This window comes from Oncorhynchus clarkii, unplaced genomic scaffold (genome assembly GCF_045791955.1).
Source record: "Oncorhynchus clarkii lewisi isolate Uvic-CL-2024 unplaced genomic scaffold, UVic_Ocla_1.0 unplaced_contig_11038_pilon_pilon, whole genome shotgun sequence".
Lineage (NCBI taxonomy): Eukaryota > Metazoa > Chordata > Actinopteri > Salmoniformes > Salmonidae > Oncorhynchus > Oncorhynchus clarkii.
The window spans coordinates 38,858-66,535 of record NW_027258127.1 but is presented as its reverse complement, the minus strand read 5'-3'; the positions used below and the strand labels follow the sequence as shown (position 1 = coordinate 66,535).

The following is a 27,678-nucleotide window of genomic DNA, read 5'->3' as shown; positions in this document are numbered from 1 at the left end:
CTTTAGCAAGAGTGAGTTTGAAAACAGAATCTATGCTTCTTAGAAGTCGTTTTTTCACATACAAACTCAGAATCAAATATGCTTCCCAAAAATACATTGTTGGCTGTGTGGTAGAACGTTTATTTTGATTGCATTTATAAGTGCTATCAGATATCCTTTTCAGATGTGTCTATGTAAACAGGATTATTACAGAATCGTTCTTCTTTCAAACCATGTCAATATTTTTAATCGAACTATTATATTAACATATCTATAATAATCGCATTATTGTGTGCGTGTAAACGTCGTCTGAGGTATATAGACCGGGAGAGATCACGTGGACCATTCTAACCAATGAGAGGGCAGATACACATATATGAATAACATAAAAGTCGTTGTTTTATTATTTTTTTATTAAGTGCGTCCACTTTTATCAGTGCATTCGTAACAGCCTAAACATTACTGAAACTTTTATTCGACCAAATAAACCTCATGTAGCAAATTACATTTTTAAATTCGACCAAATTCTACACTCTCATTGACCCCACACATACAACAAAATAAATCTCAATTCCGATTGAGCGGAGTAAAACCTCTCGCGTTGCCTCTTCTTCTTCGCTGATCGGACAACCAGCGATTATTCCAAGTTTAGTAGCATTTGGAATTGATTTACTATCAAAGGGCAGTTGTTATCGAACATTTTAATTAAAGGGGGGAAAAAAGGTATGTTTCTTTTATATATTCAATGACATCGGAGCAGTAGTTAGCCTATCAACACAGCTAGCAGGACTTCATGGCTGTTCATATTGTTGATGGTGGTGCTACTGTAGCTAGCATGGAATAAATCACATTATAGGGCCATGCTAAACACGCAAAATACACTCTAATGTTACTCTGCACCACGTGTGATTAAAAGGTACCAAATATATCATGCCAAAAAATAGCAAGTTGTTAAATTGGTTAGCGAACTAGCTAACTTGTTAGATAAATAAGTAACCCGTGTTGTTACCGGCAGCTGATATTTCGCCGAACTTTTTATAGTCCGCTAACTACTACTGTCTTTGATATTGACACACATTTCGAGTTGGCTAACATTAGAGAAAGGAAATCCACCCACACATGGTTGGCCAAATTATCCTTAGCCAGAAGAGAAAATACGTACTCGATGATATGTAACGTTACTTAGTTAACTCGTAGTACATCTAGTTACTACCAGGCATTTCGACATCCTAATGGTGCAAGCTGAAGTTACCTATGTTGATATTTCATCATTAGCGAGCCCATAACTATTCACTAAACAACAACACACACTGGCTCTTCTTTTGTCCTCCACTTTCCTGTCTCTTTGTCCAACAGTTTGTGACTTAAATCAGTATCAACGTGTTGCATAACTAACTATATAAGATATATATAATATATACATAATATATCATTTAATAACTAGCTACATCAACTCAGTCTAACAGGACATAGGGGGGAAAGCACTCACCTTAATCAACTAGTTACTGTAGTTAACTTAGTTTGCTGTTTACTGTAGTTAATTATGTTCATCCAATGTCCCTGATGTTGAAATATTGTTTATTGAGATTCTCTAGTGTTTTATTGTATTTGTTTATAGTATACTTGTATCGTGTAACCACTGAAACTCACAAAAAATAACGAGACAGTTTGAAGTATGTTATTAATGATCACCGTTGAATCATTTGTGTGTTGACTCTTCTCTTGTGTTGTCTACCAGAGAGCAGCGTTGCCATGGCGAAGAGGATTGCAGACAAAGAGCTGACTGACCGGAACTGGGATCAGGAGGATGAGGGAGAGGAGGTTGGCTGCTGCACTGTGGTTCTACTGCCTCACTGATACTACTATAGACTGTCTAATAATACACAGCCTGCAGGCCTTCAGTGATAGAGGGGTTGGGTAGGCCTTCAGTGATTGGTATAGAGGGGTTGGATAGGTCTTCAGTGATTGGTATAGAGGGGGTTGGATAGGTCTTCAGTGATTGGTATAGAGGAGGTTGGATAGGCCTTCAGTGATAGAGGGGTTGGGTAGGCCTTCAGTGATTGGTATAGATGGGGTTGGATAGGCCTTCAGTGATTGGTATAGAGGGGGTTGGGTAGGCCTTCAGTGATTGGTATAGAGGGGTTGGATAGGCCTTCAGTGATAGAGGGGTTGGGTAGGCCTTCAGTGATTGGTATAGAGGGGTTGGTAGGCCTTCAGTGATTGGTATAGATGGGGTTGGATAGGCCTTCAGTGATTGGTATAGAGGGGGTTGGGTAGGCCTTCAGTGATTGGTATAGAGGGGTTGGATAGGCCTTCAGTGATAGAGGGGTTGGGTAGGCCTTCAGTGATTGGTATAGAGGGGTTGGTAGGCCTTCAGTGATTTGATATAGAGGGGTTGGTAGGCCTTCAGTGATTGGTATAGAGGGGTTGGATAGGCCTTCAGTAATTGGTATAGAGGGGTTGGGTAGGCCTTCAGTGATTGGTATGGAGGGGGTTGGATAGGTCTTCAGTGATTGGTATAGAGGAGGTTGGATAGGCCTTCAGTGATAGAGGGGTTGGGTAGGCCTTCAGTGATTGGTATAGAGGGGTTGGATAGGCCTTCAGTGATTGGTATAGAGGGGGTTGGATAGGGCTTCAGTGATTGGTATAGAGGGGGTTGGATAGGCCTTCAGTGATTGGTATAGAGGGGGTTGGATAGGGCTTCAGTGATTGGTATTGAGGGGGTTGGATAGGGCTTCAGTGATTGGTATAGAGGGGGTTGGATAGGCCTTCAGTGATTGGTATAGAGGGGTTGGATAGGCCTTCAGTGATTGGTATAGAGGGGTTGGATAGGCCTTCAGTGATTGGTATAGAGGGGTTGGATAGGCCTTCAGTGATTGGTATAGAGGGTTACTCAGGAGCTAGAGAGTTGGTTGGATAGGCCTTCAGTGATTGGTATAGAGGGTTACTCAGGAGCTAGAGAGCTGGTTGGATAGGCCTTCAGTGACGGTAGCCAGCCAAATGACAGCAGTCTACGTATGAGTTAGTTTTATGAGTTATATTTTATGAGAAAAAATAAATAAATTAAACACATTTTCTCCCCTCATCTGCTCCTGACTGCATCTGCTGCCATAGAAATAGAATGACTAGAACGGATGGTGGCATAATGGCAGGACTTGCGGCCATGTTGAGTGTCCCCATAGGAGCAAAGCTAGGTTATAAAATGTGAAGGTTAAAGACACCGGCTTCACAATAATGTTTGAGGTTCTACCTCTCTGAATCAACCATGTGATCAGCTCAGGCATTGGAGCTACGCTGCCTCGGCAGAAGGCAAGCTGTCTGAAACAGATCATGAGGTTGGTAAGGACATAAATTAGCATTGAAGCTAATGTGAGAAAAGAGACAACCATCTAGCCAGCTAGCTAACGTCTAGGTTGAAGATTACAAGGTTAATAAGACAGAGGGGTTCTAATATCCCATAATTTGGCGATTCATGGGACCGACGTTGCTAGTTAGCAACGGCGCAAGTAGTTTTCAACTGAGCTGGTCCCATGAATTTGTTTTATTTTCAAATGCTTCCTGATGGGAGTTATTACGTTGTTGTAACCTTTTTTAAATTTTTTATCTTGGAGCAAAGCAGGAAGTAAAAGCAGGAAGTGTACCCTGTGCTGTTATTTGTTGATTCAACTCTACAGACGTTACAAATAATACATTCCATTGTTTGAGCCACATCAGTGAACATCATTTGAATAAACATTCTACATTACCATGGAAATGATTACATCACAATACCAGGCAGCCATGAGTTTACCAGTCGTATTACCAGGGTTAGAGGTTCCAAGCCTGTTCTATTCATTCTATTTACCAGGGTTAGAGGTTCTATTCATTCTATTTACCAGGGTTAGAGGTTCTATTCATTCTATTTACCAGTCATATTACCAGGGTTAGAGGTTCTATTCATTCTATTTACCAGTCTTATTACCAGGGTTACAGGTTCTATTCATTCTATTTACCAGGGTTAGAGGTTCTATTCATTCTATTTACCAGGGTTAGAGGTTCTATTCATTCTATTTACCAGTCATATTACCAGGGTTAGAGGTTCTATTCATTCTATTTACCAGTCATATTACCAGGGTTAGAGGTTCTATTCATTCTATTTACCAGTCTTATTACCAGGGTTACAGGTTCTATTCATTATATTTACCAGTCTTATTACCAGGGTTAGAGGTTCTATTCATTCTATTTACCAGTCATATTACCAGGGTTACAGGTTCTATTCATTCTATTTACCAGGGTTAGAGGTTCTATTCATTCTATTTACCAGGGTTACAGGTTCTATTCATTCTATTTACCAGGGTTACAGGTTCTATTCATTCTATTTACCAGTCATATTACCAGGGTTAGAGGTTCTATTCATTCTATTTACCAGTCATATTACCAGGGTTAGAGGTTCTATTCATTCTATTTAACAGTCATATTACCAGGGTTACAGGTTCTATTCATTCTATTTACCAGGTTTAGAGGTTCCAAGCCTATTCTATTTACCAGGGTTAGAGGTTCCAAGCCTGTTCTATTCATTCTATTTACCAGGGTTAGAGGTTCCAAGCCTGTTCTATTCATTCTATTTACCAGGGTTAGAGGTTCCAAGCCTGTTCTATTCATTCTATTTCATAACTACATGTGTGCTGCTGCTGCATTGTGGGAACTGAATAATGATTTGTTGCTTGTTTCAGCAAGGAGCAACAGTTACATCATGTTTAAGGCCATGTTACTACAGAAACGGACTCAACCGCACCAATGATCGGCCCGTCTTCAGTCAGCCGTTTTTAATAGATCTTTTACTGTTTATTTTCATGAAGGTCTTCATCTATAACCGTCAGTTACACGGTTAGCCCCGAGTTACTACGGTTACTGAGGTTAGCCCCGAGTTACTACGGTTACGCGGTTAGCCCCGAGTTACTATGGTTACTGAGGTTAGCCCCGAGTTACTGCGGTTACGAGGTTAGCCCCGAGTTACTACGGTTACTGAGGTTAGCCCCGAGTTACTACGGTTACTGAGGTTAGCCCCGAGTTACTACGGTTACTGAGGTTAGCCCCGAGTTACTACGGTTACTGAGGTTAGCCCCGAGTTACTACGGTTACTGAGGTTAGCCCCGAGTTACTACGGTTACTGAGGTTAGCCCCGAGTTACTACGGTTACTGAGGTTAGCCCCGAGTTACTACGGTTACTGAGGTTAGCCCCGAGTTACTACGGTTACTGAGGTTAGTCCCGAGTTACTACGGTTACTGCGGTTAGCCCCGAGTTACTACGGTTAGCCCCGAGTTACTACGGTTAGCCCCGAGTTACTGCGGTTACTACGGTTAGCCCCGAGTTACTGCGGTTAGCCCCGAGTTACTACGGTTAGCCCCGAGTTACTACGGTTAGCCCCGAGTTACTACGGTTAGCCCCGAGTTACTGCGGTTATGAGGTTAGCCCCGAGTTACTATGGTTACAAAGAAGATTGTCAAATCAACATGTTGATTCAATGTTGTAGAACCCTCTCTTCAAGGGGGTGACACTCTAGACCCAAACTGTTATAGACCTATAACCATCCTGCACTGCCTTTCTAAAGTCTTCGAAAGCCAAGTTAATAAACAGATTACTGACCATTTCGAATCCCACCGTACCTTCTCTGCTGTGCAGTCCGGTTTCCGAGCTGGTCACGGGTGCACCTCAGCCACGCTCAAGGTACTAAACGATATCATAACCGCCATCGATAAAAGACAGTACTGTGCAGCCGTCTTCATCGACCTGGCCAAGGCTTTCGACTCTGTCAATCACCATATTCTTATCGGCAGACTCAGTAGCCTCGGTTTTTCTAATGACTGCCTCGTCTTGTTCACCAACTACTTTGCAGACAGAGTTCAGTGTGTCAAATCGGAGGGTCTGTTGTCCGGACCTCTGGCAGTCTCTATGGGGATACCACAGGGTTCAATTCCTGGGCCGACTCTTTTCTCTGTATATATCAACAATGTCGCTCTTGCTGCGGGTGATTCCCTGATCCCCCTCTACGCAGACGACACCATTCTGTATACATCTGGCCCTTCTTTGGACACTGTGTTAACAACCCTCCTGGCAAGCTTCAATGCCATACAACTCTCCTTCCGTGGCCTCCAACTGCTCTTAAATACAAGTAAAACTAAATGCATGCTTTTCAACCGATCGCTGCCTGCACCTGCTCGCCCGTCCAGCATCACTACTCTGGACGGTTCTGACTTAGAATATGTGGACAACTACAAATACCTAGGTGTCTGGTTAGACTGTAAACTCTCCTTCCAGAATCACATCAAACATCTCCAATCCAAAATTAAATCTAGAATCGGCTTCCTATATCGCAACAAAGCATCCTTCACTCATGCTGCCAAACATACACACATAAAAATATCGCAACAAAGCATCCTTCACTCATGCTGCCAAACATACACACATAAAACTGACTACCCTACCGATCCTCGACTTCGGCGATGTCATCTACAAAATAGCTTCCAATAGTCTACTCAGCAAACTGGATACAGTCTATCACAGTGTCATCCGTTTTGTTACCAAATCACCTTATACCACCCACCACTGTGACCTGTATGCTCTAGTCAGCTGGCTCTCGCTCCATATTCGTCGCCAAACCCACTGGCTCCAGGTCATCTATAAGTCTTTGCTAGGTAAAGCCCTGCCTTATCTCAGCTCACTGGTCACCATAGCAGCACCCACCCGTAGCACTCGCTCCAGCAGGTACAGTGCCTTGCGAAAGTATTCGGCCCCCTTGAACTTTGACACCTTTTGCCACATTTCAGGCTTCAAACATAAAGATATAAAAATGTATTTTTTTGTGAAGAATCAACAACAAGTGGGACACAATCATGAAGTGGAACGACATTTATTGGATATTTCAAACTTTTTTAACAAATCAAAAACTGAAAAATTGGGCGTGCAAAATTATTCAGCCCCTTTACTTTCAGTGCAGCAAACTCTCTCCAGAAGTTCAGTGAGGATCTCTGAATGATCCAATGTTGACCTAAATGACTAATGATGATAAATACAATCCACCTGTGTGTAATCAAGTCTCCGTATAAATGCACCTGCACTGTGATAGTCTCAGAGGTCCGTTAAAAGCGCAGAGAGCATCATGAAGAACAAGGAACACACCAGGCAGGTCCGAGATACTGTTGTGAAGAAGTTTAAAGCCGGATTTGGATACAAAAAGATTTCCCAAGCTTTAAACATCCCAAGGAGCACTGTGCAAGCGATAATATTGAAATGGAAGGAGTATCAGACCACTGCAAATCTACCAAGACCTGGCCGTCCCTCTAAACTTTCAGCTCATACAAGGAGAAGACTGATCAGAGATGCAGCCAAGAGGCCCATGATCACCCTGGATGAACTGCAGAGATCTACAGCTGAGGTGGGAGACTCTGTCCATAGGACAACAATCAGTCGTATATTGCACAAATCTGGCCTTTATGGAAGAGTGGCAAGAAGAAAGCCATTTCTTAAAGATATCCATAAAAAGTGTTGTTTAAAGTTTGCCACAAGCCACCTGGGAGACACACCAAACATGTGGAAGAAGGTGCTCTGGTCAGATGAAACCAAAATTGAACTTTTTGGCAACAATGCAAAACGTTATGTTTGGCGTAAAAGCAACACACCATCCCCACTGTCAAACATGGTGGTGGCAGCATCATGGTTTGGGCCTGCTTTTCTTCAGCAGGGACAGGGAAGATGGTTAAAATTGATGGGAAGATGGATGGAGCCAAATACAGGACCATTCTGGAAGAAAACCTGATGGAGTCTGCAAAAGACCTGAGACTGGGACGGAGATTTGTCTTCCAACAAGACAATGATCCAAAACATAAAGCAAAATCTACAATGGAATGGTTCAAAAATAAACATATCCAGGTGTTAGAATGGCCAAGTCAAAGTCCAGACCTGAATCCAATCGAGAATCTGTGGAAAGAACTGAAAACTGCTGTTCACAAATGCTCTCCATCCAACCTCACTGAGCTCGAGCTGTTTTGCAAGGAGGAATGGGAAAAAATGTCAGTCTCTCGATGTGCAAAACTGATAGAGACATACCCCAAGCGACTTACATCTGTAATCGCAGCAAAAGGTGGCGCTACAAAGTATTAACTTAAGGGGGCTGAATAATTTTACACGCCCAATTTTTCAGTTTTTATTTGTTAAAAAAGTTTGAAATATCCAATAAATGTTGTTCCACTTCATGATTGTGTCCCACTTGTTGTTAATTCTTCACAAAAAAATACAGTTTTATATCTTTATGTTTGAAGCCTGAAATGTGGCAAAAGGTCGCAAAGTTCAAGGGGGCCGAATACTTTCGCAAGGCACTGTATATCTCACTGGTCACCCCCAAAGCCAACACCTACTTTGGCCACCTTTCCTTCCAGTTCTCTGCTGCCAATGACTGGAACGATTTGCAAAAATCGCTGAAGCTGGAGACTTATCTCTCCCTCAATAACTTTAAACATCAGCTATCTGAGCAGCTAACCAATCGCTGCAGCTGTACATAGCCCATCTGTAAATAGCCCATCCAACTACCTACCTCATCCCCATACTGTTTTTATTTGCTTTTCTGCTCTTTTGCACACCAGTATTTCTACTTGCACATCATCACCATCTGCTCATCTATCACTCCAGTGTTAATCTGCTAAATTGTAATTACTTCACCACTATTGGCCTATTTATGGCCTTACCTCCTCACACCATTTACACACACTGTATATAGATTTTCTCTATTGTGTTATTGACTGTGCGCTTGTTTATTCCATGTGTAACTCTGTGTTGTTGTTTTGTGTCGAACTGCTTTGCTTTATCTTGGTCAGGTTGCAGTTGTAAATGACAACTTGTTCTCAACTGGCCTACCTGGTTAGATAAAAGTGAAATAAAAATAAAATAAATAAATTATGTGTTGTACATATTACCTGGACTATATAGCAGAGTAAGGATGTGTTGTTACCTGGACTATATAGCAGAGTAAGGATGTATTGTACATATTTGATCCTATTTCTAATAGTGTTCTGATGGTGTTCATCAGGCAGGGACATTTTCCATCGCTAGTGATGATGTGATGAAGAGCAGGCCCATCAAGAAGGCCAAGCGTCGGGCTGCTGGTTCAGAGGTAGGTTACCTGACTGACTAACCAACGCCCAAGGGCACTAGCATGCATGCTGTCTGTGTGTGTGTGACTAGCTGTTGACCTAGGTGACGTAGGTTACCTGACTGACTAACCAACGCCCAAGGGCACTAGCATGCATGCTGTCTGTGTGTGTGTGACTAGCTGTTGACCTAGGCTAGAAGCTGGCATTAATGGCCACATACTTTTCTAGACTCGTTAACTAACCAACACCACTGGAACTAGCTCACGTGCATGCTGTCTTAGTGTCTCAGGGGGAAACCTGGGTCATGTTCATTAGAAGAAAAAACAAGTGTTTCTTATTGCACAAGTTCAGGTGGCAACTACATCCCTGTTTCACGTTTTCTTCAGTTTAGTGCCTACTGAACACAACCCAGCTTTACATTAACCCAAGGCAAGCAGTCCTTCCTTCCTTCCTTCCTTCCTTCCAGCTTTACATTAACCCAAGTCAAGCAGTCCTTCCTTCCTTCCAGCTTTACATTAACCCAAGTCAAGCAGTCCTTCCTTCCTTCCTTCCAGCTTTACATTAATCCAAGGCAAGCAGTGCTTCCTTCCTTCCTTCCAGCTTTACATTAACCCAAGTCAAGCAGTGCTTCCTTCCTTCCTTCCTTCCAGCTTTACATTAACCCAAGGCAAGCAGTCCTTCCTTCCTTCCTTCCAGCTTTACATTAACCCAAGTCAAGCAGTCCTTCCTTCCTTCCAGCTTTACATTAACCCAAGTCAAGCAGTCCTTCCTTCCTTCCTTCCTTCCAGCTTTACATTAACCCAAGTCAAGCAGTCCTTCCTTCCTTCCTTCCTTCCAGCTTTACATTAACCCAAGGCAAGCAGTGCTTCCTTCCTTCCTTCCAGCTTTACATTAACCCAAGGCAAGCAGTCCTTCCTTCCTTCCTTCCTTCCAGCTTTACATTAACCCAAGGCAAGCAGTGCTTCCTTCCTTCCTTCCTTCCTTCCAGCTTTACATTAACCCAAGGCAAGCAGTCCTTCCTTCCTTCCAGCTTTACATTAACCCAAGGCAAGCAGTCCCTACTTCCTTCCTTCCTTCCTTCCTTCCTTCCTTCCAGCTTTACATTAACCCAAGGCAAGCAGTCCTTCCTTCCATCCTTCCTTCCTTCCTTCCAGCTTTACATTAACCCAAGTCAAGCAGTCCTTCCTTCCTTCCAGCTTTACATTAACCCAAGTCAAGCAGTCCTTCCTTCCTTCCAGCTTTACATTAACCCAAGTCAAGCAGTCCTTCCTTCCTTCCTTCCTTCCTTCCTTCCTTCCTTCCTTCCTTCCTTCCTTCCAGCTTTACATTAACCCAAGGCAAGCAGTGCTTCCTTCCTTCCTTCCTTCCTTCCAGCTTTACATTAACCCAAGGCAAGCAGCGTTTGCTTACTTGGATGCCAGAACTCTTTTTACAGAGACCCCTCCAGTGATGTTTTAGCCTAATGGAGGGAGATAGACGCATCCAGTTCCCCCTAGTGAATCCAGTTTCCTTCTTGTCTTTTCTGCCTACAGGGGCAGAGTGGAGGAGCATTCAAAGTGTTTAAAGGGTTCTCCCTGGCCCCTACATCGGGAACCGGGCCAGCCGCTGAGGGGATCACAGCCTTCTCCGGGTTCGGGAATGGGGTAGGGTTTAAACCCCTGTCTGGGCTGTCCAATGGGAACAGTGTCAAACCTGTCACTCCGGCCCTCACCGGGTTCACCTCGCCTACTGCCACCAAGACCACCACACCAGGTAAGAGACGGATTGTTTGGGGGGGTGGAAACCCCTTGTACAGTTAATGTGCAAGTCCGATAGGATAACTTGTGAAAGCGAGTTGAAAATCCTTCATTGTTGAGCGGGATCTGCTATTACAGGTTAATGGAGCTGAATCACTGGGGTTCGTTGTGTGGATCTGGTATTACAGGTTAATGGAGCTGAATCACTGGGGTTCGCTGTGTGTGTCAGCTCCTCTCCCAGTGTGGTGCCTGAGGGCAGAATGACAGAACAGAAATGCTCCAGTAGTCAGTCAGTCTAGGACGTGCTCGTTCTCCGTCTCTCGTTCTCCGTCTCTCGCTCTGTGTGGTGCTGTCACAGCCACACAGCTCTTCTTCTCTACCGTCAAACACAGGGCATACTGCGGGCGTCCGCAGGCTTCCCATCTGAAACACAGGGCATACTGTGTTTCAGGCTTCCCATCTCAAACACAGGGCATACTGCGGGCGTCCGCAGGCTTCCCATCTGAAGCACAGGGCATACTGCGGGCGTCCACAGGCTTCCCATCTGAAACACAGGGCATACTGCGGGCGTCTGCGTGCTTTCCATCTGAAACACAGGGCATACTGCGGGCGTCTGCAGGCTTCCCATCTGAAACACAGGGCATACTGCGGGCGTCTGCAGGCTTCCCATCTGAAACACAGGGCATACTGCGGGCGTCTGCAGGCTTCCCATCTGAAGCACAGGGCATACTGCGGGCGTCTGCGTGCTTCCCATCTGAAACATAGGGCATACTGCGGGCGTCCGCAGGCTTCCCATCTGAAGCACAGGGCATACTGCGGGCGTCTGCGTGCTTCCCATCTGAAACACAGGGCATACTGCGAGCGTCTGCGTGCTTCCCATCTGAAACACAGGGCATACTGCGGGCGTCTGCGTGCTTCCAATCTGAAACACAGGGCATACTGCGGGCGTCCGCGTGCTTCCCATCTGAAACAGTTTGTCCATTTTATGATGACGCCATGTTGTGATGTTTTGGTGTTCGGCATGATTCTTCATAGATCTGTTTTGTCATTCAATGATAGGCTACTTTTCATGCAAATCTTTTCACTTGAGAAATACTTGCACCAAACATCCTAGTCAGATGCAAAAATATATATTTCTTGAGTTATTTTGAGGAAGTGTTTACCGGCTACAGCATCTCAAGATGGACAAACGGTACTATTGCCCTTTTCCCCCTTCTTGTTTTTCAAGCGAAGGAGGAAGGTATGGCAACACAGTCGTTGTGTTGCTAGGCGCCAGGTGACTCGCGCTGAAGCCTTAAGGCTACTGTGAGGTATCACGGCTTCTCTCTCTGCTGGAACGTTTACATTCTCGTTCTCTCTTCACCTCCTCCTCCCCTCTATCCCCCCTCCTCTCCTCTATCCCATCTCCTCCTCCCCTCTATCCCCTCTCTTCCTCCCCCCTCCTCCTACTCTCCTAGGTTCATTAACATTCAGCGGCCCCTCCTCCAGTGCTGTCATCACAGGGCAGCAGTCTAATGGTTCCTCCCCCGCGGTTTCCAGTCGGTCTCTCAGCTCCTCTCTCTCCACTAACAGCGGTAACAACCAGGAATACAGTAGGCAGCTCACAGCTCTCAACTGCTCTGTCAGGGACTGGATCACCAAGCACGTCAACGGAAACCCCCTCTGTGACCTAAACCCCATCTTCAGGGACTATGAAAAGCACCTGGCCAGCATCGATAAGAAGTACGGAGGGAGTGGAGGGACTGGAGCTGTGACTGGAGCTGCTGTGGTGGCGGACGGAGGCTCAGAGAGCAGGAGCAGAGCAGAGGAACCAGAGGAGAAGCGGGCAGTCAGTACCGCACCACCACCCTCATCTAGCGCCGCCGGCTCGACCGCCACGGCCCCGGTGTTCTCCTTCAGTAAGGACAAGGACGGCATCACTACGGCCCCGGGGGAGAGCTCAGCCGCTCCTGCTCCGATCCCCGCTGGCATCAGCTTTAGCTTGGGCCAGAAGGGGAACAGCTCAGTGTTGGGGTCTCTGAGCACCGGAGGAGCTCCTGGTGTCTCCTCCTCCTCCCTGTTTGGAGGCGCTGCTCCTCCTGCCTTCTCCTTCAGTGGGGCCAAAGCGGAGGCTGCCCCCACCCAGACCACAGGTACGATATGGAAGGTGTTATGTATGTAGGGTACCTGGTGATATGGTGCTGTTAGACCACAGGTACGATATGGAAGGTGTTATGTATGTAGGGTAATATAAATATTATACTGTCCCGACAGTTGTGATATCATGTGACTAGATATTATATGTGGTGCTGCTAGACAACATACTCAGAATGTTACCTGGTGATATGGTGCTGCTAGACAACATACTCAGAATGTTACCTGGTGATATGGTGCTGCTAGACAACATACTCAGAATTCTACCTGGTGATATGGTGCTGCTAGTGATAGACAACATACTCAGAATGTTACCTGGTGATATGGTGCTGCTAGACAACATACTCAGAATGTTACCTGGTGATATGGTGCTGCTAGACAACATACTCAGAATGTTACCTGGTGATATGGTGCTGCTAGACAACATACTCAGAATGTTAGCTGGTGATATGGTGCTGCTAGACAACATACTCAGAATGTTACCTGGTGATATGGTGCTGCTAGACAACATACTCAGAATGTTAGCTGGTGATATGGTGCTGCTAGACAACATACTCAGAATGTTACCTGGAGATATGGGGCTGTTAGTGATAGACAACATACTCAGAATGTTACCTGGTGATATGGTGCTGATAGACAACATACTCAGAATGTTACCTGGTGATATGGTGCTGTTAGTGATAGACAACATACTCAGAATGTTACCTGGTGATATGGTGCTGTTAGTGATAGACAACATACTCAGAATGTTACCTGGAGATATGGGGCTGTTAGTGATAGACAACATACTCAGAATGTTACCTGGTGATATGGTGCTGATAGACAACATACTCAGAATGTTACTTGGAGATATGGGGCTGTTAGTGATAGACAACATACTCAGAATGTTACCTGGTGATATGGTGCTGATAGACAACATACTCAGAATGTTACCTGGAGATATGGGGCTGTTAGTGATAGACAACATACTCAGAATGTTACCTGGTGATATGGTGCTGATAGACAACATACTCAGAATGTTACCTGGTGATATGGTGCTGTTAGTGATAGACAACATACTCAGAATGTTACCTGGTGATATGGTGCTGTTAGTGATAGACAACATACTCAGAATGTTACCTGGTGATATGGTGCTGCTAGTGATAGACAACATACTCAGAATGTTACCTGGTGATGTGGTGCTGCTAGACAACATACTCAGAATGTTACCTGGTGATATGGTGCTGCTAGACAACATACTCAGAATGTTACCTGGTGATATGGTGCTGTTAGTGATAGACAACATACTCAGAATGTTACCTGGTGATATGGTGCTGCTAGTGATAGACAACGTACTCAGAATGTTACCTGGTGATATGGTGCTGCTAGACAACCTCCTCAGAATGTTACATGGTGATATGGTGCTGTTAGTGATAGACAACATACTCAGAATGTTATCTGGTGATATGGTGCTGTTAGTGATAGACAACATACTCAGAATGTTACCTGGAGATATGGTGCTGTTAGTGATAGACAACATACTCAGAATGTTACCTGGTGATATGGTGCTGCTAGTGATAGACAACATACTCAGAATGTTACCTGGTGATATGGTGCTGCTAGACAACATACTCAGAATGTTACCTGGTGATATGGTGCTGTTAGTGATAGACAACATACTCAGAATGTTACCTGGTGATATGGTGCTGCTAGTGATAGACAACGTACTCAGAATGTTACCTGGTGATATGGTGCTGCTAGACAACCTCCTCAGAATGTTACATGGTGATATGGTGCTGTTAGTGATAGACAACATACTCAGAATGTTATCTGGTGATATGGTGCTGTTAGTGATAGACAACATACTCAGAATGTTACCTGGAGATATGGTGCTGTTAGTGATAGACAACATACTCAGAATGTTACCTGGTGATATGGTGCTGATAGACAACATACTCAGAATGTTACCTGGTGATATGGTGCTGTTAGTGAGAGACAACATACTCAGAATGTTACCTGGTGATATGGTGCTGTTAGTGATAGACAACATACTCAGAATGTTACCTGGTGATATGGTGCTGCTAGACAACATACTCAGAATGTTACCTGGTGATGTGGTGCTGCTAGACAACATACTCAGAATGTTACCTGGTGATATGGTGCTGTTAGTGATAGGCAACATACTCAGAATGTTACCTGGTGATATGGTGCTGCTAGTGATAGACAACATACTCAGAATGTTACCTGGTGATATGGTGCTGTTAGTGATAGACAACATACTCAGAATGTTACCTGGTGATATGGTGCTGTTAGTGATAGACAACATACTCAGAATGTTACCTGGAGATATGGTGTTGTTAGTGATAGACAACATACTCAGAATGTTACCTGGTGATATGGTGCTGCTAGTGATAGACAACGTACTCAGAATGTTACCTGGTGATATGGTGCTGCTAGACAACATACTCAGAATGTTACCTGGAGATATGGTGCTGCTAGTGATAGACAACGTACTCAGAATGTTACCTGGTGGTATGGTGCTGTTAGTGAGAGACAACATACTCAGAATGTTACCTGGTGATATGGTGCTGTTAGTGATAGACAACATACTCAGAATGTTACCTGGTGATATGGTGCTGATAGACAACATACTCAGAATGTTACCTGGTGATATGGTGCTGCTAGACAACATACTCAGAATGTTACCTGGTGATATGGTGCTGATAGACAACATACTCAGGATGTTACCTGGTGATATGGTGCTGATAGACAACATACTCAGAATGTTACCTGGTGATATGGTGCTGCTAGTGATAGACAACATACTCAGAATGTTACCTGGTGATATGGTGCTGTTAGTGATAGACAACATACTCAGAATGTTACCTGGTGATATGGTGCTGATAGACAACATACTCAGGATGTTACCTGGTGATATGGTGCTGATAGACAACATACTCAGGATGCTACCTGGTGATATGGTGCTGATAGACAACATACTCAGAATGTTACCTGGTGATATGGTGCTGTTAGTGATAGACAACATACTCACATTCAGGTTTTTAATCCCGGAGATTAAACCTCTATTAGATATCACATTAAAATGTTTTATCCCAGATTAAACCTCTATAAAATCTCACATTCAGGTTTTTAATGCCAGATTAAACCTCTATTAGATATCACATTCAGGTTTTTAATCCCAGTGATTTTAAATATATATTTTTAAATCCCATTCAAGGGGCTGAGCTCACATGTTTTTGTTTCCTCTGTCCGTTTGGTTATCAGAAGCTCTTCATAACGTCCGTCTCTTCCTTGTCGTCCCGTAGATGAAAACGGGGAGGAGTCTGATGAACCTCCCAAAGTGGAAGTCCAGGAGATTAAGGAGGCTGACGCGTTCTACTCCAGAAAGTAGGTCTCCTTTTACAGAAACATTTAAAATATGGCTCTATACATCTGTAGGATCTGTCTATGGGATGGATTATGGGATGGATTATGGGATGTATTATAGCTCTATATATCTGTAGGATCTGTCTATGGGATGTATTATAGCTCTATACATCTGTAGGATCTGTCTATGGGATGTATTATGGGATGTATTATAGCTCTATACATCTGTAGGATCTGTCTATGGGATGTATTATGGGATGTATTATAGCTCTATACATCTGTAGGATCTGTCTTCGAATTATCCAATGGGATGCATTATGGGATGCATTATGGGATGCATTATGGGATGCATTATGGGATGCATTATGGGATGCATTATGGCTCACGGTTGACAGACGCTCTTGCAGTGTTATATTTTACCTGTGTGTTGCTTCAAGACCTTTTTCAACTCGCTGGAAAAGACTGACTGACTATATTAGAATTGTACAATTATTCTTATGCTTTATGAAACCGTAAATAAAACAGTGAATTTATTCAATGCTTTTGTATTTGTTACACACGTCCAGTATTTTTCAGAAATGGGTTTGTTCCAAACGATGAACTTGACGTTAGTTGTGTGTGTGTGTGTGTGTGTGTGTGTGTGTGTGTGTGTGTGTGTGTGTGTGTGTGTGTGTGTGTGTGTGTGTGTGTGTGTGTGTGTGTGTGTGTGTGTGTGTGTGTGTGTGTGTGTGTGTGTGTGTGTGTGTGTGTGTGTGTGTGTGTGTGTGTGTGTGTTCCAGGTGTAAACTGTTCTATAAGAAAGAGACGGAGTTCAAGGAGAAGGGAGTTGGAACGCTGCATCTGAAAACCACCTCAGACGGAAAGACACAGCTGCTAGTCCGCGCTGACACCAACCTGGGTATGTTATTCAACCTTATCTAGAGACCGCTGACACCAACCTGGGTATGTTATTCAACCTTATCTAGAGACCGCTGACACCAACCTGGGTATGTTATTCAACCTGATCTAGAGACCGCTGACACCAACCTGGGTATGTTATTAAACCTTATCTAGAGACCGCTGACACCAACCTGGGTATGTTATTAAACCTTATCTAGAGACCGCTGACACCAACCTGGGTATGTTATTCAACCTTATCTAGAGACCGCTGACACCAACCTGGATATGTTATTAAACCTTATCTAGAGACCGCTGACACCAACATGGGTATGTTATTAAACCTTATTGAACCTTATCTAGAGACCGCTGACACCAACCTGGGTATGTTATTAAACCTTATCTAGAGACCGCTGACACCAACCTGGGTATGTTATTCAACCTTATCTAGAGACCGCTGACACCAACCTGGGTATGTTATTAAACCTGATTAAACCTTATCTAGAGACCGCTGACACCAACCTGGGTATGTTATTAAACCTTATCTAGAGACTGCTGACACCAACCTGGGTATGTTATTAAACCTTATCTAGAGACCACTGACACCAACCTGGGTATGTTATTCAACCTTATCTAGAGACCGCTGACACCAACCTGGGTATGTTATTAAACCTTATCTAGAGACCGCTGACACCAACCTGGGTATGTTATTAAACCTTATCTAGAGACCGCTGACACCAACCTGGGTATGTTATTAAACCTTATCTAGAGACTGCTGACACCAACCTGGGTATGTTATTAAACCTTATCTAGAGACTGCTGACACCAACCTGGGTATGTTATTAAACCTTATCTAGAGACCGCTGACACCAACCTGGGTATGTTATTCAACCTTATCTAGAGACTGCTGACACCAACCTGGGTATGTTATTTATCCTTATCTAGAGACCGCTGACACCAACCTGGGTATGTTATTAAACCTTATTAAACCTTATCTAGAGACCGCTGACACCAACCTGATATGTTATTAAACCTTATCTAGAGACTGCTGACACCAACCTGGGTATGTTATTAAACCTTATCTAGAGACCGCTGACACCAACCTGGGTATGTTATTAAACCTTATTGAACCTTATCTAGAGACCGCTGACACCAACCTGGGTATGTTATTAAACCTTATCTAGAGACCGCTGACACCAACCTGGGTATGTTGTTAAACCTTATTAAACCTTATCTAGAGACCGCTGACACCAACCTGGGTATGTTATTAAACCTTATCTAGAGACCGCTGACACCAACCTGGGTATGTTATTAAACCTTATTGAACCTTATCTAGAGACCGCTGACACCAACCTGGGTATGTTATTAAACCTTATCTAGAGACCGCTGACACCAACCTGGGTATGTTATTAAACCTTATCTAGAGACTGCTGACACCAACCTGGGTATGTTATTAAACCTTATCTAGAGACTGCTGACACCAACCTGGGTATGTTATTAAACCTTATCTAGAGACCGCTGACACCAACCTGGGTATGTTATTCAACCTTATCTAGAGACTGCTGACACCAACCTGGGTATGTTATTTATCCTTATCTAGAGACCGCTGACACCAACCTGGGTATGTTATTAAACCTTATTAAACCTTATCTAGAGACCGCTGACACCAACCTGATATGTTATTAAACCTTATCTAGAGACTGCTGACACCAACCTGGGTATGTTATTAAACCTTATCTAGAGACCGCTGACACCAACCTGGGTATGTTATTAAACCTTATTGAACCTTATCTAGAGACCGCTGACACCAACCTGGGTATGTTATTAAACCTTATCTAGAGACCGCTGACACCAACCTGGGTATGTTGTTAAACCTTATTAAACCTTATCTAGAGACCGCTGACACCAACCTGGGTATGTTATTAAACCTTATCTAGAGACCGCTGACACCAACCTGGGTATGTTATTAAACCTTATTGAACCTTATCTAGAGACCGCTGACACCAACCTGGGTATGTTATTAAACCTTATCTAGAGACCGCTGACACCAACCTGGGTATGTTATTAAACCTTATCTAGAGACTGCTGACACCAACCTGGGTATGTTATTAAACCTTATCTAGAGACTGCTGACACCAACCTGGGTATGTTATTAAACCTTATCTAGAGACCGCTGACACCAACCTGGGTATGTTATTCAACCTTATCTAGAGACTGCTGACACCAACCTGGGTATGTTATTTATCCTTATCTAGAGACCGCTGACACCAACCTGGGTATGTTATTAAACCTTATTAAACCTTATCTAGAGACCGCTGACACCAACCTGATATGTTATTAAACCTTATCTAGAGACTGCTGACACCAACCTGGGTATGTTATTCAACCTTATCTAGAGACCGCTGACACCAACCTGGGTATGTTATTAAACCTTATTGAACCTTATCTAGAGACCGCTGACACCAACCTGGGTATGTTATTAAACCTTATCTAGAGACCGCTGACACCAACCTGGGTATGTTGTTAAACCTTATTAAACCTTATCTAGAGACCGCTGACACCAACCTGGGTATGTTATTAAACCTTATCTAGAGACCGCTGACACCAACCTGGGTATGTTATTAAACCTTATTGAACCTTATCTAGAGACCGCTGACACCAACCTGGGTATGTTATTAAACCTTATCTAGAGACCGCTGACACCAACCTGGGTATGTTATTAAACCTTATCTAGAGACTGCTGACACCAACCTGGGTATGTTATTAAACCTTATCTAGAGACTGCTGACACCAACCTGGGTATGTTATTAAACCTTATCTAGAGACCGCTGACACCAACCTGGGTATGTTATTCAACCTTATCTAGAGACTGCTGACACCAACCTGGGTATGTTATTTATCCTTATCTAGAGACCGCTGACACCAACCTGGGTATGTTATTAAACCTTATTAAACCTTATCTAGAGACCGCTGACACCAACCTGATATGTTATTAAACCTTATCTAGAGACTGCTGACACCAACCTGGGTATGTTATTAAACCTTATCTAGAGACCGCTGACACCAACCTGGGTATGTTATTAAACCTTATTGAACCTTATCTAGAGACCGCTGACACCAACCTGGGTATGTTATTAAACCTTATCTAGAGACCGCTGACACCAACCTGGGTATGTTGTTAAACCTTATTAAACCTTATCTAGAGACCGCTGACACCAACCTGGGTATGTTATTAAACCTTATCTAGAGACCGCTGACACCAACCTGGGTATGTTATTAAACCTTATTGAACCTTATCTAGAGACCGCTGACACCAACCTGGGTATGTTATTAAACCTTATCTAGAGACCGCTGACACCAACCTGGGTATGTTATTAAACCTTATCTAGAGACTGCTGACACCAACCTGGGTATGTTATTAAACCTTATCTAGAGACTGCTGACACCAACCTGGGTATGTTATTAAACCTTATCTAGAGACCGCTGACACCAACCTGGGTATGTTATTCAACCTTATCTAGAGACTGCTGACACCAACCTGGGTATGTTATTTATCCTTATCTAGAGACCGCTGACACCAACCTGGGTATGTTATTAAACCTTATTAAACCTTATCTAGAGACCGCTGACACCAACCTGATATGTTATTAAACCTTATCTAGAGACTGCTGACACCAACCTGGGTATGTTATTAAACCTTATCTAGAGACCGCTGACACCAACCTGGGTATGTTATTAAACCTTATTGAACCTTATCTAGAGACCGCTGACACCAACCTGGGTATGTTATTAAACCTTATCTAGAGACCGCTGACACCAACCTGGGTATGTTGTTAAACCTTATTAAACCTTATCTAGAGACCGCTGACACCAACCTGGGTATGTTATTAAACCTTATCTAGAGACCGCTGACACCAACCTGGGTATGTTATTAAACCTTATTGAACCTTATCTAGAGACCGCTGACACCAACCTGGGTATGTTATTAAACCTTATCTAGAGACCGCTGACACCAACCTGGGTATGTTGTTAAACCTTGTTAAACATTATCTAGAGACCGCTGACACCAACCTGGGTATGTTATTGAACCTTATCTAGAGACCGCTGACACCAACCTGGGTATGTTATTAAACCTTATCTAGAGACCACTGACACCAACCTGGGTATGTTATTAAACCTTATCTAGAGACCGCTGACACCAACCTGGGTATGTTGTTAAACCTTATTAAACCTTATCTAGAGACTGCTGACACCAACCTGGGTATGTTATTAAACCTTATCTAGAGACCGCTGACACCAACCTGGATATGTTATTAAACCTTATTAATCTTACTTCTACCCCCTCCTTTTTTGAAAATTCTGTTAAAAATCGCGCAACTTTTCAGCGTCCTGCTACTCATGCCAGGAATATAGTATATGCATATGATTAGTATGTGTGGATAGAAAACACTCTGAAGTTTATAAAACTGGTTAAATCACGGCTATGACTATAACAGATTGTGTGTTTCATTGAAAAACGCAAGAAAAACTGCTCTCTGAAAGCAAAAAATAATTTCCATAAGTCACTTCCACCAGTTGTTAAAAGAGAACAGAATTTAATGGGAATCTGCCTGCAATTCATACAAATTCCGCACGATGGCGCCATTGTCCTAATTTTCAATTGAATTAATTGTTGGAAAATCCATCTATCTGACCTCCATTTTCCCAGTCTTCACCCGGATGCAGTTGAGGGAGATATCAGATGGCATTGTTTTTGAAGTGAATACCTATTGAAGAGACATCGCCCTGTAATCATTTTGATAGATTATAAACGTTTACTAATACCTAAAGTTGGATTACAAAAGGATTTCGAAGTGTTTTGTGAAAGTTTATCGTCGACTTTTTTAATTTTAAAAAATTACGCAGCGTTTAAAAACGATGATTTTTTCTGAATGACACAACTTCCATACAAAGCTATTTTGGGTATATATGGACCGATTTAAATGAAAAAAAGACCCAATAGTGATGTTTATGGGGCATATAGGAGTGCCAAGAAAGAAGCTCGTCTAAGGTAATGAATGTTTTATATTTTATTTCTGCGTTTTGGGTAGCGCCGGCTATCGCAAAATCTGTTGTTTACGTGTCGAGCTGGCATTTTGGGGGGTGCATGCTATCAGATAATAGCTTCTGATGCTTTCGCCGAAAAGCATTTTAAAAATCTGACTTGCTGGCTAGGTTCACAACGAGTGTAGCTTTAATTCAATACCCTGCTTGTGAATTTTGATCAAAGATTGAGTTGTAACGAGTACATTTAGCATTTAGCGTAGCGCATTTGCATTTCCAGGGGCATACTTGGGACGTCTGCGTGTCAAGTATTCTCAAGAAGTTTTAACCCTTATCTAGAGACCGCTGACACCAACCTGGGTATGTTATTAAACCTTATTAACCCTTATCTAGAGACCGCTGACACCAACCTGGGTATGTTATTCAACCTTATCTAGAGACTGCTGACACCAACCTGGGTATGTTATTAAACCTTATCTAGAGACCGCTGACACCAACCTGGGTATGTTATTCAACCTTATCTAGAGAATGCTGACACCAACCTGGGTATGTTATAAACCTTATTAAACCTTATCTAGAGAATGCTGACACCAACCTGGGTATGTTATAAACCTTATTAAACCTTATCTAGAGACCGCTGACACCAACCTGGGTATGTTGTTAAACCTTATTAAACCTTATCTAGAGACTGCTGACACCAACCTGGATATGTTATTAAACCTTATTAACCCTTATCTAGAGACCGCTGACACCAACCTGGGTATGTTATTAAACCTTATTAACCCTTATCTAGAGACCGCTGACACCAACCTGGGTATGTTATTCAACCTTATCTAGAGACTGCTGACACCAACCTGGGTATGTTATAAACCTTATTAAACCTTATCTAGAGACCGCTGACACCAACCTGGGTATGTTATTAAACCTTATCTAGAGACCGCTGACACCAACCTGGGTATGTTATTCAACCTTATCTAGAGAATGCTGACACCAACCTGGGTATGTTATAAACCTTATTAAACCTTATCTAGAGACCGCTGACACCAACCTGGGTATGTTATTCAACCTTTCCTTATTAAACCTTTCCTTATTAAACCTTTCTAACCCTTTCACTATTAAACATTATCTAGAGACCTAGACTGTACTCAGTGGTGTGAAATATACCAACCTGAGTATGTTATTAAAATATAGAACTTTAATTTACTAAGCCATATTAAACTTAACTAAACCTTACCGCATTAAGCCTTATTAAACCTTATTAAACCTTACTGCATTAAGCCTTTTTAAACCTTATTAAACCTTACTGCATTAAGCCTTATTAAACCTTATTAAACCGTACTGCATTAAGCCTTATTAAACCTTAATAAACCATACTGCATTAAGCCTTATTAAACCTTATTAAACCTTACTGCATTAAGCCTTATTAAACCTTATTAAACCTTACTGAATTAAGCCTTATTAAACCTTACTGCATTAAGCCTTATTAAACCTTATTAAACCTTACTGCATTAAGCCTTATTAAACCTTATTAAACCTTACTGAATTAAGCCCTATTAAACCTTACTGCATTAAGCCTTATTAAACCTTAATAAACCTTACTGCATTAAGCCTTATTAAAGCTTATTAAACCTTACCGCATTAAGCCTTATTAAACCTTACTGCAATAAGCCTTATTAAACCTTACTGCATTAAGCCTTATTAAACCTTACTGCATTAAGCCTTATTAAACCTTACCGCATTAAGCCTTATTAAACCTTACCGCATTAAGCCTTATTAAACCTTACTGCATTAAGCCTTATTAAACCTTATTAATCCTTACCGCATTAAGCCTTATTAAACCTTACTGCATTAAGCCTTATTAAACCTTACTGCATTAAGCCTTATTAAACCTTACCGCATTAAGCCTTATTAAACCTTACCGCATTAAGCCTTATTAAACCTTACTGCATTAAGCCTTATTAAACCTTACTGCATTAAGCCTTATTAAACCTTAATAAAACTTACTGCATTAAGCCTTATTAAACCTTACTGCATTAAGCCTTATTAAACCTTATTAAACCTTACTGCATTAAGCCTTATTAAACCTTAATAAACCTTACTGCATTAAGCCTTATTAAACATTACTGCATTAAGCCTTATTAAAGCTTATTAAACCTTATTAAACCTTACTGCATTAAGCCTTATTAAAGCTTATTAAACCTTACTGCATTAAACCTTATTAAACCTTACCGCATTAAACTTTATTAAACCTTACTGCATTAAGCCTTATTAAACCTTAATAAACCTTACTGCATTAAGCCTTATTAAACCTTACTGCATTAAGCCTTATTAAACCTTATTAAACCTTACTGCATTAAGCCTTATTAAACCTTATTAAACCTTACTGCATTAAGCCTTATTAAACCTTACTGCATTAAGCCTTATTAAACCTTACCTTATTAAACCTTACTGCATTAAGCCTTATTAAACCTTAATAAACCTTACTGCATTAAGCCTTATTAAACCTTAATAAACCTTACTGCATTAAGCCTTATTAAAGCTTTTTAAACCTTACTGCATTAAACCTTATTAAACCTTACCGCATTAAACTTTATTAAACCTTACTGCATTAAGCCTCATTAAACCTTAATAAACCTTACTGCATTAAGCCTTATTAAACCTTACTGCATTAAGCCTTATTAAACCTTATTAAACCTTACTGCATTAAGCCTTATTAAACCTTACTGCATTAAGCCTTATTAAACCTTACTGCATTAAACCTTATTAAACCTTACTGCATTAAACCTTATTAAACCTTACCGCATTAAACCTTATTAAACCTTACTGCATTAAACCTTATTAAATCTTATTAATCCTGGTCCGGCCCTCATCAATACCCCCCCCCCCTCCCTCTCTCTCTCTCCTCCAGGTAACATCCTGTTGAACATCATGGTCCAGCCCTCATCAATAACACCCCCCCCCCCCCCCCCCCCCCCCTCTTTCTCTCTCCTCCAGGTAACATCCTGTTGAACATCATGGTCCAGCCCTCCATACTCTGTTCCAGGATGGGAAAGAACAACGTGATGGTGATGTGTGTTCCTAACCCTGTCGTGGACCACAACAACCCTACCAACCCTGTCGCCATGCTCATCAGGGTCAAAACAGCAGAGGACGCTGATGAACTGCACAACATACTGGAGGAGAAGAAAGCTTAGAGGACGAGCCCCCTGGAGGGTGGTACAGGCTGCCCCCAACTCCACCCTTCTGCCTATCAACTAACCCCAGGGCCAGTCCTGTACCCCTCCACCCCAGGGCCAGTCCTGTACCCCTCCACCCCAGGGCCAGTCCTGTACCCCTCCACCCCAGGGCCAGTCCTGTACCCCTCCACCCCAGGGCCAGTCCTGTACCCCCTAGCCCCTCCACCCCAGGGCCAGTCCTGTACTCCTAGCCCCTCCACCCCAGGGCCAGTCCTGTACCCCTCCACCCCAGGTCCAGTCCTGTACCCCTCCACCCCAGGACCAGTCCTGTACCCCTCCACCCCAGGTCCAGTCCTGTACCCCTCCACCCCAGGTCCAGTTCTGTACCCCTCCACCCCAGGGCCAGTCCTATACCCCTAGCCCCTCCACCCCAGGTCCAGTCCTGTACCTCTCCACCCCAGGGCCAGTCCTGTACCCCTAGCCACCCCAGGGCCAGTCCTGTACCCCTAGCCACCCCAGGTCCAGTCCTGTACCCCTAGCCACCCCAGGTCCAGTCCTGTACCCCTAGCACCTCCACCACAGGGCCAGTCCTGTACCCCTCCACCCCAGGGCCAGTCCTGTACCCCTCCACCCCAGGGCCAGTCCTGTACCCCTCCACCCCAGGGCCAGTCCTGTACCCCTCCACCCCAGGTCCAGTCCTGTACCCCTAGCCCCTCCACCCCAGGGCCAGTCCTGTACTCCTCCACCCCAGGGCCAGTCCTGTACCCCTCCACCCCAGGGCCAGTCCTGTACCCCTCCACCCCAGGGCCAGTCCTGTACCCCTCCACCCCAGGTCCAGTCCTGTACCCCTCCACCCCAGGTCCAGTCCTGTACCCCTCACCCCAGGGCCAGTCCTGTACCCCTCCACCCCAGGTCCAGTCCTGTACCCCTCCACTCCAGGGCCAGTCCTGTACCCCTCCACCCCAGGGCCAGTCCTGTACCCCTCCACCCCAGGGCCAGTCCTGTACCCCTCCACCCCAGGGCCAGTCCTGTACCCCTCCACCCCAGGGCCAGTCCTGTACCCCTCCCCCCCAGGGCCAGTCCTGTACCCCTCCACCCCAGGCCCCTAGCCCCAGTCCTGTACCCCTAGCCCCTCCACCCCAGGGCCAGTCCTGTACCCCTAGCCCCTCCACCCCAGGGCCAGTCCTGTACCCCGCCACCCCAGGGCCAGTCCAGTACCCCTCCACCCCAGGGCCAGTCCTGTACCCCTCCACCCCAGGGCCAGTCCTGTACCCCTCCACCCCAGGGCCAGTCCTGTATCCCTAGCCCCTCCACCCCAGGTCATGTTTATTTTAACCCTCTTTATCCTTGCCTGTCTCACTGACAACTCTCCAATCTGGAATGGCCCCTATTCCCTATCTAGTGCACTACTAGACCAACTATGTAATCTGGAACTAGTGAACTAGAAAGGGGATAGGAGGCCATTTTGTCATGTGATGCCAGAGGGGTCGTCTACAACAAGTTTTATCTTCACACACCTGGACTAGACACACACCTGTACTAGACACACACCTGGACTAGACACACCTGGACTAGACACACTAACACAGAGACACACCTGGACTAGACACACCTGGACTAGACACACCTGGACTAAACTCACACCTGGACTAGACACACTGTAACACAGAGACACACCTGGACTAGACACACCTGGACTAGACACACTTGGACTAGACACACACCTGGACTAGACACACACCTGGACTAGACACACACCTGGACTAGACACACACCTGGACTAGACACACACCTGGACTAGACACACACCTGTACTAGACACACTGTAACACAGAGACACACCTGGACTAGACACACTGTAACAGAGACACACTGTAACACAGAGACACACCTGGACTAGACACACCTGTACTAGACACACTAACACAGAGACACACCTGGACAAGACACACACCTGGACTAGACCCACACCTGGACTAGACCCACCTGGACTAGACCCACCTGAACTAGACACACCTTGGCTAGACACACCTGGACTAGACACACTGTAACACAGAGACACACCTGGACTAGACACACTGTAACACAGAAACACACCTTGACTAGACACACCTGGACTAGACCCACCTGGACAAGACACACCTGGACTAGACACACTGTAAGACAGAGACACACCTGGACTAGACACACCTGGACTAGACACACCTGGACTAGACACACTAACACAAAGACACACCTGGACT

General features: G+C 43.9%; 1 protein-coding gene across 2 annotated transcripts; it reads left to right on the top strand.

The window, feature by feature from the left end:
• The first annotated feature begins 601 nt into the window (after window positions 1-601).
• Window positions 602-26,222, top strand: LOC139395744 (nuclear pore complex protein Nup50-like). Of its 2 annotated transcripts, none has more exons than XM_071143091.1 (8): window positions 602-702; window positions 1,718-1,800; window positions 9,042-9,125; window positions 10,638-10,857; window positions 12,299-12,973; window positions 16,280-16,361; window positions 17,120-17,238; window positions 25,254-26,222. In XM_071143091.1, the coding sequence occupies exons 2-8, from the start codon at window positions 1,732-1,734 to the stop codon at window positions 25,451-25,453; spliced, it is 1,449 nt and encodes a 482-aa protein (XP_070999192.1). In that variant the 5' UTR covers window positions 602-702; window positions 1,718-1,731; the 3' UTR covers window positions 25,454-26,222. The 2 variants fall into 2 exon arrangements, with proteins under 2 accessions (XP_070999192.1, XP_070999191.1); XM_071143090.1 differs by having other exon boundaries at window positions 9,021-9,125.
• The last annotated feature ends 1,456 nt before the right edge of the window (window positions 26,223-27,678 follow it).